This window comes from Cuculus canorus, chromosome 16, assembly GCF_017976375.1.
Source record: "Cuculus canorus isolate bCucCan1 chromosome 16, bCucCan1.pri, whole genome shotgun sequence".
In the NCBI taxonomy this organism is placed as follows: domain Eukaryota; kingdom Metazoa; phylum Chordata; class Aves; order Cuculiformes; family Cuculidae; genus Cuculus; species Cuculus canorus.
Window position 1 is genome coordinate 15,491,380 of NC_071416.1, and position 12,748 is coordinate 15,504,127.

General features: G+C 42.4%; 2 protein-coding genes across 8 annotated transcripts in view; one reads left to right on the forward strand and one right to left on the reverse strand.

The window, feature by feature from the left end:
• The window catches only part of NFATC2 (nuclear factor of activated T cells 2), a 94,500-nt gene that overhangs the window by 59,257 nt on the left and 22,495 nt on the right, over positions 1–12,748 (forward strand). For all 6 annotated transcript variants that reach the window (XM_054081478.1, XM_054081482.1, XM_054081479.1 and 3 more), the window contains exons 7-9: positions 4,296–4,351; positions 5,236–5,362; positions 6,955–7,650. In XM_054081478.1, the coding sequence (XP_053937453.1) occupies positions 4,296–4,351; positions 5,236–5,362; positions 6,955–7,650 (879 nt within the window). The remainder of the gene's footprint in view (positions 1–4,295; positions 4,352–5,235; positions 5,363–6,954; positions 7,651–12,748) is intronic.
• LOC128853808 (uncharacterized) overlaps positions 7,676–12,748 on the reverse strand; it is a 48,532-nt gene continuing 43,459 nt past the window's right edge. Inside the window, exon 6 of one of the 2 annotated variants that reach the window (XM_054081483.1) lies at positions 7,676–7,981. In XM_054081483.1, the coding sequence (XP_053937458.1) occupies positions 7,815–7,981 (167 nt within the window). In that variant the 3' untranslated portion in view covers positions 7,676–7,814. Of the gene's footprint in view, positions 7,982–9,785; positions 10,766–12,748 lie in introns of those variants that run through there. The other variant, XR_008452588.1, reaches the window with a different exon arrangement.

A 12,748-nucleotide genomic window follows, 5' to 3' on the forward strand; every position in this document is an offset into this window, starting at 1 on the left:
CTCTGGCTGCTGTGTATCACTGCTGGGACAGCCCAGCACTGACCACTGACTGCGACTTGCAGAGCACACGCTCACCACATCTGTGTGCTCATGTTCTTACAATACTTCTGCAAAAATGATGCTGTTGCTCTTTCGGTTTTCTTTTTCTCCACTGTCAAAGCAGGTTTAATTATAAGCAATAAGCATATCTGTATTTGGAGGCTTTAGATTGAGTTATCAGTCAGTCTGGGGCTTAAGCTTCTCAGTTTGCAAACACGGAGAGGACCAGTTATTTGTCCCATTTGTGGCATGGTAGAATTACAGGGTATTTAAGGACAGAAGGAACTTCAGGGGGTTGAGCCAACCTCCTCCTCTACGGAAAAGTGTTTAGGCATCACCTGGGTTGCAACACTGGCACTGGAGAAAAGGGCCTATTTCTGAGTACCCAGGTCATGACACGTGTCTTATGTTGAGGCTGTGCTCTACCATCATATCAGCATTAAGATTTTTAGTGTATCCTTAAAATAAAATTCCCATTTTTGCTGTTACTTTCTTTAAGCATCATCCACTTTAAATTCCTCCTCAAAAATTTCTCATTTATGCACATACTAAAGATGATAAATATATTGACAGTTTGGTGCAACTCTTCTCTGTTCCAAATTTGCTCCAATTTTCCTACAGATGGGCCTTAGACCTCAGTTTATTTTTCCTGCTCTTCGTTAACTCTGACTGTACAGAATCAGAAGATTTCTTTTCATTACCAGGAAAAAGGACAGGTTGAAGTAGAGACATTTTTGGATGTGGTTGTATTTTTCATTTTATTCATGGCTTCCCTCATCCTTCTGCCAGAAGCTCACCGTAATGTGCATATCCAGAGGGGTTAAGGAAAAGCAAATATTGATTGTGTTGAACTAAAGTTTGTACATTTGCAACTATAAAAGTGAAGCAGTGAGACAGATGGAGCCACATCATGATATTTAAGCATAAAGGTCAGAGAGTGAGCTGCAGAGTGATTATATTCAACAGGGCTTTGGTGCTTAAAGAACAGGGTTTGCCGCTGCTGACAGATTTGTTAGAAACCTGTTTAGCTGCCATGAGCCTGAATATGTCCAAACAGAGACATCTATCATCATTACAATGATAACCCCAAATACATTTATTTCTTTTTTGGTTAGTTTTTTTCTGATTCTTACTCTTAATCCCTACAGACTTTGGACTCAGCCTAAACATCGTTTGATTTTTATGGTTGGCTTCATTAGCTTTTAGTGCCGTCTCAGTGGCTTGGTTACTAAATCAAATCCACCATGATTGTGGTTGCATGTGCTTCACAGGCCTCTTGAATACAGCAGACGACTTGGAAGCCCATTCCTCCTTTATTTTATGTGTTTTGGACCAACAAATCCTTTTGATTTCTACCTTCTTTGTGAAGTTAGTGCTGTTGTATCTGCACAGACTGTTTGAATTTTGCAGTACAGAAACAAAGATGAAAGCATTCTGCCTGGAGGAAAACCAGTGTCAGTTATTCCTGCTTGGCTGTCCTTGTTGTCAGGACATCTTCATCTTGCATTGTTTAGACAGTTCCCAGTGTGTGTGTATCAGAGCTCTTATTTTATGACATATTTTGTTGTTTCCTTTTCCCTCCTTCTTTTCTTAGAGAACGATAAAAAATAATCTCTTGGTTTTTTTGATGTGGAGAGGTTCCTTAACACATGCTGTCATAGCTTCTTTTCACCAAGATCACCTAGAAGAGGAATTAAGTATTTACTGCCTTGTCATCAGACAATGCATTTAGTATTTGCTGGATTAAACCCCAGATATTTGCTGGCTTCCCCCTTCCCTGAGATATTTACCATTTCAACCACGGTGAGGCATTAGCTGCATTGATAGGGTTATAGATTTAACCTGCAGAAGTTCAGAGCAGTAGCCAAAGCCAAATGCTTATTGTTAAATAATGGAGTATTTTCCATTCCTTTGCACAGTGGTCCGTTGGGATGTGAGGGCTAAACAGCACGTCAGGCGAGAGCCTTGCTGGCTCTAATTACACAGCTTGCTGAGGCCGTCTCTGCGCCGGCAGTCTGTCGCTAATCCACGTGTTAGTGTAGAAAAGACAACTGACTCACTGTAGAGGAACTTGAAACACTTAATAAAAGCAGCAAAAAAGTTGGAATTATTTAGCATTTTCTCCTTGTGCCAGAATGCCGTGGCAGCAGCGATGTGAGGTGATGGAGACCTGGGCTCTCTGTCCCCTCTCTGCCCCGGTAAGGCTCTTCCTCGCAGGTAAAGAGTGGATGGAGCCGAACTCCCAGCTTTCCCTCAGTTGCCTCCTCTTTCCCAGGAGGAAGGATTGGGGTGAGGGGGCCCAAGCAGCACGGTGTGCCCATTCCTTCTTCACCGCAAGCCAGGCACCCTGCCCAAACACGCTGGGGCCAGCCCATGGTGGAGGAGGAAGGGCCACACTGTTGGCGATGGACTGTGGGAAAAGCCTTCGGTCCCTTGTGTCTGTTTGGAGGACAAAACATAGCCCGGGTATCTGAGGTGTGGGGTGCGGGAGGAGGCGAGGTCCTGCCTGGAGCAGTGGGCACGCGGTGCGGGAAGTTGGGCTGCAGCCCGTGGAGCTGGGGCAGCGGGAGACGCTGCCCAGAGAGCCGGGCACATCTGTCAGCTCATTGTCTGCGCGGAGCTGAGAACAAAGAGGAAAACAACAGAAAAAATGCAAAATGCATTTAAAAATACTCTTTCATTTCCCTTTTCGCCAGAAGCAGAAGGGCTTAAATAACAGAGGACAAAAGCAACTCTTGCAGAATTTCCAAGAATTGGGAAAAATAAAAAGTCCTGTGAGAAGGACTGGTTTTAGGAGACTTCTACCCCTGTGCTGCCAGACCTGGGCGTGCTGTCCGGGGAACCCCTGCAGAAACGTGCCCGGGCGCTGCCTCCCCCTCTCCAAAGCAAACAGCAGCCTTGTGGCTGCACTATTTCAATCACATCGATTCATTTGGATACGTGTCCCTTATTCATTTTAAAATCAAGCTTTCGGAAAGGTATGAGGCAATTTTTTTCCCATCAGTATTTTTCTTCTGCAAATTGCTTGGCTAAAAAGCTCAGCAGAATATAAAAATCAAAGGGGGTAGAGATTAAAATCTTGAAAAGAAAAAAAAAGGAGTAAGGAAAGCATTGCTAAAAGATGTTTCTGGGAAGTGTGGGCGACGGTAGATTTAAGAACTATTTGTAGCCAGATGAAGCACCCAGTCTGTGTACAAATGTCCTGTCACTACTGATGTACTGTTGTATAGCTTGGGGGTTACTTTGATGGTATTCCATACAAGAGGATCAGATTTTATTTTCCTCTATAAGTACAACTTTGTGTAACGGAATGGAGATGTGCTGCATGGATGTAATTAAGAGCAGAAAGACTTCCAGTGGTTCAGAGGTAGAAGCTGTCACACATGCAATGAGGTACTTTGACACTGAGTACAGTGAATATTTGGCTGGGTGTCACAGCCCACAGCGCTGAGGTGCTGATCCACCGTCAGAGAAGTTGTGCCTGTTCCTCAGTCAGAGGAAATACATTGCTAGATATGATGTCCTGAGGTTTCCATATTGCACATGTGAGAAATGACTACAAGTAGCAATAAGCCATGCATGACACAAATTAAGCACCCTGTATAGCTGGGTTCCCAATTTTGATGAGAATCTGTCCGTGTTGAACTGCTTCTAGAAAAACCTATGCTCCCATGAGAATTCAGAGCATCTGCTAGTTTTGCTGTGTAGCAGCTCTGAAAATCAGTCCTAAAGTGGCTCTGTTTGCTTGCTTACAACTCCAAGCACCCCATATGAGATGTGGATTTTTAGCTAGTCCTTCCTCCACCTCTTCGCCAATTCCAGCACTTACAACACTGGTGGGGAGCAGTGTGGTCTTAGCTTAAAATCGTGGAAAGTTTGCTGAGCTGCTCACCAAATGTGACCATTAACAAGTTATCTGACCTTCTTTTGCCCTCCATCAGTCAAGCTGGCTGAAATCAAGTCTGGTAAAAAGCAGATGTTGTACCTGTGCTAAATATTTTATTCCTCAGTTCAGCTAATTTCTACATAAACATTTAATTTTAATACGTTTGTAAGCTTTTTCCTGGCGAGAGAAGTGTTCCATGATGAGTTTAAAGTAAGTGCTGTTGCTTTTAGTTAGGACTGGAAAAGTGCTTGAAATTAAGTCCATTTTGAGATCTTTGCTAACTTAATGCCCTTAATTTGTCTGCTTTTTTAAAGTCAAGCTTTATGATTAAAAGAAATGCCATGAGGTTAATATTGTGATGTTTTTCTAGATGGGCAGCAGATCTGGGAAATGGAGGCAACAGTGGACAAAGATAAGAGCCAGCCTGTAAGTATGCAAAATATTGGATGTCCTCGCCTTGAGCTTCTTAGACAGCAAGTTCTATTCAAGGAGTAGTTTTCAAAGAGCATCTCAAAAGCAGAAAGAGTAGCTATCTTACTGCTGCAATGAACAAATGTCAAATGCTTCAGCAGTAAATGTATTGCAAAAAGAAACTATTCATTTAGCAGTAACCCAGAGAAAATTGAATAACTGCTAGATTTTGTGTTCTTGCAGAAGACTCCATTGTATCAGCCCAGTCCTCTGCAGGATGCTGGCTGTCCTGACTTCCTTTTGCCTGTATGGAAGTCTTGGGTGCGCTGTACTTTGAAGGACAGGATTTGCACTATAGTATTTAAAATGAACGTTGATCTTTCAAGGGAATGAGCCTCTTTGTCCACTTTGCTTAATGGGACCTTACTGTAGTTGTTCAGTGCATTTAGGAGTTAGCACTTGCATTGCCATGGGCCATGCCTGCCTTTGTGGAAAAAAACAGGACACTCACTATAAATTTCTGTGGAAGTGGGATCTAGCTGTGTATAAGTAAAAAGCCTACAGAATAGTCAAATTTATTCTAACAAAAGAAGGGAATTCTGCAATACATACTTGTTTATCAAGCACAGTGCGATTAACAGTGCTGCTGCATTTATCACCATTCAGTGTGTTCAATTTGTAGCTGAAACTTCTCTTCCCAACTTCAGGACATCAAGAATCTAATCAACCAGCTTACTAGTACCAGAAATTTTCTAGTCTTTCATCATCTTCATCATCTTCTTCTCGTACCCTTCTTTATAGAAGATTTCTCTTCCTCCATGTCTGGACACATAACAGGAGAAATGATCTCCAGTCAGCCTGAGTTACTAATTCTATATTGTCACCTTTTTTTGTTTCAGAGCATGCTTTTTGTAGAAATACCGGAGTACCGTAACAAGCACATTCGCACAGCTGTGAAGGTGAATTTCTACGTCATCAATGGGAAAAGAAAAAGAAGCCAACCCCAGCATTTTACCTATCACCCAGGTAATTCTCAAGGACAGAGCAAGTTGTTGCTTGGTTCTGCTGAGCAAGATTCTGTTGTCTGCTATGTTGTTTTCTGGCATTATTTGGCGATCTAAATTTTAGTAATTTAATTCAGCTGAGTGCAGCTAAGCACTCAACAACTGTTTGGTTTATAGGATGCATGTGATTTATGATCAGGAATTTCCATAAATTTGAGGAGACAGTTATCTTGGCAATGGGCTGATGGTGCCCCATTCACTTGATGGAAGCTTGCCAACAGCCTCAGAGGGAGCAGACTCAGTCTGTGACGTGATGTGACCTTGTGAAAACCATGAGCACTGCCTTCCCTAGCTAACATGTACAACAGAAAGATAACATCAGATCCAGGAAAGTAACAAGGGCTTGGTATGGAGGAAGATGAGCTATATATAGTCTTCAGAATGAGGCTGGTTGTGAAAAATATGGATGCTTTTCTGATGTTCTTCCTCTTGGGAATTGGTGAACCGTGTCACAATAAATGCAATAGGATTACTAATGAGATTCCTGGAATTTTTCAGCTTTGGCTGGGAGAAAATTATTGTGAGAAAATCAGAGTATTATGTTTGTGGAAACCAGAAAGCATAAAATAACAGTACCAGATTTTATGCAAGCTTCAAAATGATGTTTTAATTTGACTAGTATCTAAGGACAGGCAAACATTCATTCTGATTGTTATTCTAGTCTCCTCCAGCTTGCAGATCTCTGGTTCGCTCTCTGAATTTATGAACTGTATAGGGTATCACCAGTGGGAAGGTTTCGTACAGTTGCTAAATTGTTCTGCCATGGAATAGTATTGAGAAGTACAATACTATCTCAATACGATCCCCAAAAGAGACCACTTTGGAGAAGGAATCCTTACGCTTCCAAAAAATAACCCTGTTTCATGGCCATTATATGGTTTCCATTATATGGTTTCCATTTTATGGTATTTCTGTACTGAGTTTTGCGGAGGACTTGACAAAAAAAAAAATCATTAGAAATGTGAGAAGTTTTTTGTTGAGGACTGTCATTTATCCAAGAGACTCACACAACTCTTATTAAATCATGGTCTTTTAAATGATGGCGTCAGAAGGGTCTTTAGCTCTCAGTACTAAGGAATTTGCATGCAGCAAAGGAACTAAAAAGAAAGCCCGAAAAGTTCTATTTTGCCTTTAGTCACTGGTTAAATGTTTCACAGAGAAATGTGGAATTGTATATGTCATAGGATTTCAATTTACTCAGTTTTAATTTGAGATAGAATTACTACACGATACACCTATCTATAGCTTCTTATTTTGCTTGTGTTCCAGAATGGGCCTTAAATGAATTAAAATATGGGCTATAGTACTGAATTTTTCAATTTTTAGAAATTTGTGGTTAAATAGTTCATTAAGGATTTTCAAGAACCTCAAGAACCTCTTTCAAGAAAGACTGTCACGATTTCATGTACGTGACTTGTTAAACTCAGTGCCAACAAGATACAAGTTTGCAAATGAAATCTTGTAAATGGCTTAAATCTCTTGTTACTTCAAGGAAAACCTCTCTGTTTGTCATCAGCTTGTTACAAATAATGTCCTTTGCATGCTTTATTCTAGTACCATCAATCAAAACAGAGCCCATTGATGACTATGATCCAGCCTTAATCTGCAATACAGTACACAGTGGTCTGGGAACTGTAACACAGCCTTACTATTCACAGCATACAATGGTCACCGAATCCCCTTCCTGTCTTGTGGCCACTATGGCTCCTTGCCAGCAGTTGCGCTCAGGCCTTTCTTCTCCTGATTCTCGATACCATCAGCAGAATCCTGCCGCTGTAATATACCAAAGAAGCAAGAGCCTTAGCCCAAGCCAACTGGGCTACCAGCAATCCAATTTGATGGCTACACCGGTTGCTATTTCAGATGCCCATAGGTCGGTGCTGGTGCACGCTGGTTCTCCAGGCCAAACTTCAGCGGTGCTCCACCACTCTCCAGGCAACCAGCAGTCTTCTCCAGTGATTCACTATTCTCCAACCAACCAGCAGCTGAGATGTGGAAGTCACCAAGAATTTCAGCACATCATGTGCTGTGAAAATTTCACGTCGAATGTTGCAAGGTCCAGCCAGCCCCAGGTCAGTCAAGCACAAAGGTTAAGTCCGAGTTCATATCCTACCGTGATTCAGCAGCAAACAGCCTCAGGCCAGAGAGCAGCAAAAAATGGACCACCAGTTAGTGACCAGAAAGAAGTGTTACCAGCTGGAGTCACTATTAAACAGGAACAGAATCTGGACCAAGCGTATCTGGATGATGGTAAGCAATGCTTTTCTCTTGTATGGGTCAGTTTGTTGGAGGGTCAGTTGGTTGGAGGTTTAGGACTTAAAACTCCCACTTGTTTCTCAGTACAAAACCAATGTGGCCTCCATTTGATGAGTGTGGATATTTGCTCTTTGCTTATGCTGCATTTTGGTCTTTCATCAACTGCATTTTTGGTAGATGACAATGTGTTTTGGCAAGTGAGCAAAAAACCTACTGTTCTGCAGAACCCCTCTGCCTTGCTTTGTGCCGTGGAGTGAGCTGTCAGGTTTCAAGCTGCTGCCATTTTGTTTCCATTTGCCAAAGGTTAGTTTGGAAAATGGAGAATCTGAAACAAAATGCACATTTTTATTATTTTTTTATTATTCATATCAGGGCAAAGTCCACTTTGTAAAATGCTTTTGTACATTTTGTACCGAAAAAAAAAGCCCATTGAACAGTGTATCAATGCCTGTAATGAATGGGGTAGTGCTGCAGGCAAAACTATTGCAGATGTTATAGATGAACAGTAGGACATTGATAACTCAAACAACGCTGTTTCTTTGTTGTGAGCCCAGCAGATTTAGCCTTTAGGAATGAATATAAGTTAGAGTAAAGCTTTCTTTGAACATATCCTGCTTATTCTTAGGTAGGCAGCTATTGGCAATCTGGTTGATTGGTTCTTTTATTATATGTTCCGTGCAAGAGGAAATCAAAGTTAATAGTGCAGTTGGATGTTGCAATCATGTAGGCTAGTAGCAAACCTGATGCTGATTTTAGTGGGAGCAGAGTGAGGTTGCTGAACACATTGCTGCAAATATAGGGTGTTGGTGCATGTATGCATCATGTACCGACCTGATTTTCACTTATATTCACTGCTGCTGTCCTCTCAGTTTAGGCAATCGCATGCATGGTTTGATCTTGTGAATGTGCACTGTTATGTGCTTTTTAAGCACCCAGTAGTTTTGGGATCTTTACTGCAGTTACTCACCTGGAGTTGTGAAATTGTGCCCATGGTACTGAGTTTGGATGGTTTTCTCTGTTCGTCTGTGTTTGAAATGTGGTTGAGATAGCGCTGTTGCCATCACAGTAAAATCCAGAGAGGTTTTATTGGTCCCCTTGTCTGAAGAGGAATGTTGAATTGGGTTTTAACAGTGAATTTGATATAGGAGGTTTGCTGGATCTGCAAGAAAATAGCTAAACAAAATCCATTTCCCATTCAGGGAATGGGGCATGATAACAAAGCAAGATAATCTTTCTAATAGTAAACCTGAACACTGTGCTTTAAGGTACTTTTAATATGAAAAATAGAGATTCTTCCATGTTTCTGAGAACCCTTGGTGCAAACCATGTGAAAGAAATAAAAAAGAAAGAATCTTGAAGGTAAAGCTAGCAAACTTTAGAACTGAGCCACAGTCCACTTAAATGAACTCCCAAAATGAACTGCAAAATTAATTTCACTGAATTTTGAATCAGACGGTAACTTCCAACTGTAGCATAGCTCATAAGGGATGTGCTCAACCTCTGTGCTAAAAGGAGCCATTAGGCAAAAACCCAGCAAGTTGTTAATGGAATTCCAGGATTCTGCTTTGCTGACTGGATCATCCTGAATTGATTTTCAATTAGAGATTAATGTTTCAATTATGCCACCCGAGTCAGGCCAGGCGAGATTGGTCACATGCAGTCTATTTGCTGGCCACAGTGAGTTTACATTAGTTAGAAGAGTGACTTGGAGAACTGTGATTTACTTTAGGACTTTGCAAAACATTTCATTCTGAAATGTTCAGGACTTGCATTGAAAAGCCACTTTGTTTGCTGCTGGGGAAAAGTGAATCAGAACATAACAAAAGCCATATTTTTCCTAACTAGAAAGTTTATTTTTGTGCTTTATAGTATTAAAAGAAAGCAAACCCAAAGGATTATGGCGGTTTTACCCTCAAATCCCTTTTGTCCAGAAAACTCTGTTGAGATAAAGTGAGCTGTTAGGTCTTGCTGTGAATTTGCATGGATAGGCACGGAGATGATGGGCTCCCCAGCCAAGCTTGGCGTGAGTGTGCCCCACTGCCGCTGATGCACAGAGTCTTAGGCAATCACTGTTTCTGCATCTCTCGCTTCCCTTCACTCTTCTTCCCTTCCCCCATCTTCCTCCTCCCTTTTCTTTGTTCTTCTTTCTCCATATTTCTGCTGACAGTACAGCTTTCGTCCCTTTTCTACAGTTGTGACTGTCTCTCGTCAACTCTTGTCCTCTGCCTTCGTGGTTAACATGCAGCCTTGGTGTTCTGGACTTTGCTTCTATTCTGAGCTCTGCCACAAACTTCTTAAGTGACCTGGCACAAGCCCTGCTCTGTTGGTTCCTCATTCCTGAAGCTGTTGCCTCGCAGAATGGGTATGCTGTCCCAGTCTTTTTGCTGTCCTGGAAGTGGTCATAGAGGCTGGATCTGGAAATACAGCCACTAGGGAGACTGATGCAGGTTAGACATCACCACACATATATATACCTTCATCTACATATGCCTCCATAGTTCTCTGTCAAAAAAATATGTTTATCCATAACTTCTTGATATCAAATAGTGTAAAGATGAATCCCTAGAGGAAGAGACTATTGATGAAAAATAGCCAGAGAAACCTTTGTTACACACTTCTGTCTCAGGGATTCATTACTGTTGGAAATACTTTGAGAGCGAAGACAAGCCACAGCCAGGATGCATCAGGTGTCTGGGCTAATGCTGGCAAGCAGGGATTAGCTTCACATGCAAGTGAAAGCCATAGGATGAGAAAGTGTTCAGCAAATTTCAGCACCGAGGACTCATCTTAATATTATTCATAACCAAAACCACCCACAATGTTAAAAGTTAAACAAACGTGCACCGAAGTACGTTGATGAATAGAACTTAGTTCTTCCAGGACCTTCAGAGCAATCAGATTAGCTCTTTAAAGCACAAACCCAGTTGAAAATTTTGTTAATTGCAGCACCATCCAAAATCCCTTGGTGAGGCAGGAGTGAGGAAGAATGGGACCCGGAGCTTGGGGTACTGGTCGTGCCCTGAACTGCCCATGGTCATGCTGCAGAGCCAAAGTTTTCCTGTGTAGCCCTAAGAAAGCTGCTCAGCTGCCGTGTGCCACAGTTCCCCATCTGCAACACAGAGATATGAGGATTGTGTGACAAGAGCAATAGGAGGATAAATGCATCACAGGCACTAAAGCACTCAGATGTGACACGATCTAGAAGTGCCTTAAGAGACTGAGTATCAAGTATGGTGTTAGGCTTTTTCCACATACAAATAATGAATGTGTAGCTGTTGTCTTGAATGGTATTAACTTGCCTGCCTTATATTTAGTTCTTTTTTTCAGTTCAGCTGTGGTGTTGTGTAGTTTTTAACTTTACAAAGAAAAATTATTGTCATTATTCAAATAGTAACTATCTAACCACATCAGACACGCAGAACTGTCTGTTTGGTACAACAGCGCTAAGTTATTTTTGGTGCACCAGTAATCTTTAATGGGGAGGAGAGAAGCAAAGATGATGGTCGTGTAGTGGTTTATCAGACCGCTGATCAGCAGAGATGTTTTATAGCGAACTGATGTATTGCACAGAAAATTTCAGACACAGTAGATATTTCTTTAGAGAAAGGATCTGCAGGGTGTGCAGTGTGATGCTTGTAAATCACCAGCACTTTCAATCACCTTTGCTATGAGCAATGTGTTAATTTCTGATGTTTTGCTTCCCCACCGCAGTAACCATCACTCCAAACATGGGTCTCGTTCCCCATCATTCGGGGTGTGATAGGTCCCTGCATTTTCTTTTTGTGTTGTTTCGTTCAATAACAACAAAATCCATAGTCTTTCCCCACAGTGGCATGAAATGAAATTCAAATCCCTTCTTTCCTCCGTGTTCAGGAACAATCTTTTCTGACCAGCGTTTTTCTCATTAGGCTGATGGCTGTTAGATGTAAGCCTGAGCAGGGTGTACCTCCAGGAAACCCCGGGTCTCCTGGGGACCCAAAGGAGAGCAATTGTGTCAGCTGTGAGTAAGCAGCAGTCGGGGACTGAGCTCTTTATTACCAGCTTTGGTCTCTCACCGCCTTCCCCACAGTGCACAACAGCCTCTGCATCCACACTGGTCCACGATGCTCCTCGGGGAGACCGGTGGCGAATATGGGTGAAAGGAGAGGGTCAGTCTAGCCAGGAGGGAAGGCAGGATACAGGGCCCCCCTCGCAGGCTGACGTGGTCCTTAGGGCTTTGGCTCGGGTGCTGGCACGTTATGAGCATCCTGCTTGCTGTCCCCAGCCCCTGCACAGCGGATGGAGGGGACGGCAGAAAGCCAGCTCTGTCAGCTTGCAGCCAGCTGGGGATTTCCCTGTGCTGGGGGAGCCTCAGCTGCACAGTGAGGGCAGTTTTAAGCCCTCCGTGCTTTAGGCAGCAGTGCCACACTGGCATGGGCTACGAGTCCAGCTGCCTGCCTGGCTATAGAGAAGCTGCTTTTCTCTCTCAACATTGTATTGATTTCATCCCCAGAAAGCACAGAAGATGGTTGCTTTAGGAACATTTTTAGTTTGATTTGTAGTTGTTTTCATCATATGTCCATGCACGGAGTAAAATAGCAATTCAGGGCAGGAGGGGAAGTGTTCCTGTTTCCTGGCATTTTAGACAGGAGTGAATTTGAATCTTGCAAATGGTCTGTGGTTCAGTTAGAGCAGCAATTTGCATCAAAAAAAAGCCATGCTCTGTTTTTAATTAGAACTACTTTTCATAGGTGTGGTCATTTCTGCTCAGGCAGAGTTTGACTAAGAGCGAAGCACGTATGTTCTCCAAAACATTTTGCTCTAATGCTTTAGCGAATCTATGTATTCATCAGACTCATTCTTGAAGCTCTGACTCACTTTATTCCAGATATTCTGTTCTCTCTTGGGACCTTACTGCACTCTGTGGGTACACTACGAGCTTTATTTTTGGATCACTGCTACTGTGGGTTTGTGTTGCATTAGGATCTAAGTGCCCCAGTCATATCTCAGTCTTGCTTTTCTAGAGGCTATATGAAAAGAGAACAAAAAGATGGTTCTGCTCCCTGTTGTCTGTTGGCAGGAAGCAGAAAGGTCAGTAAATCAGGAGGAAGGT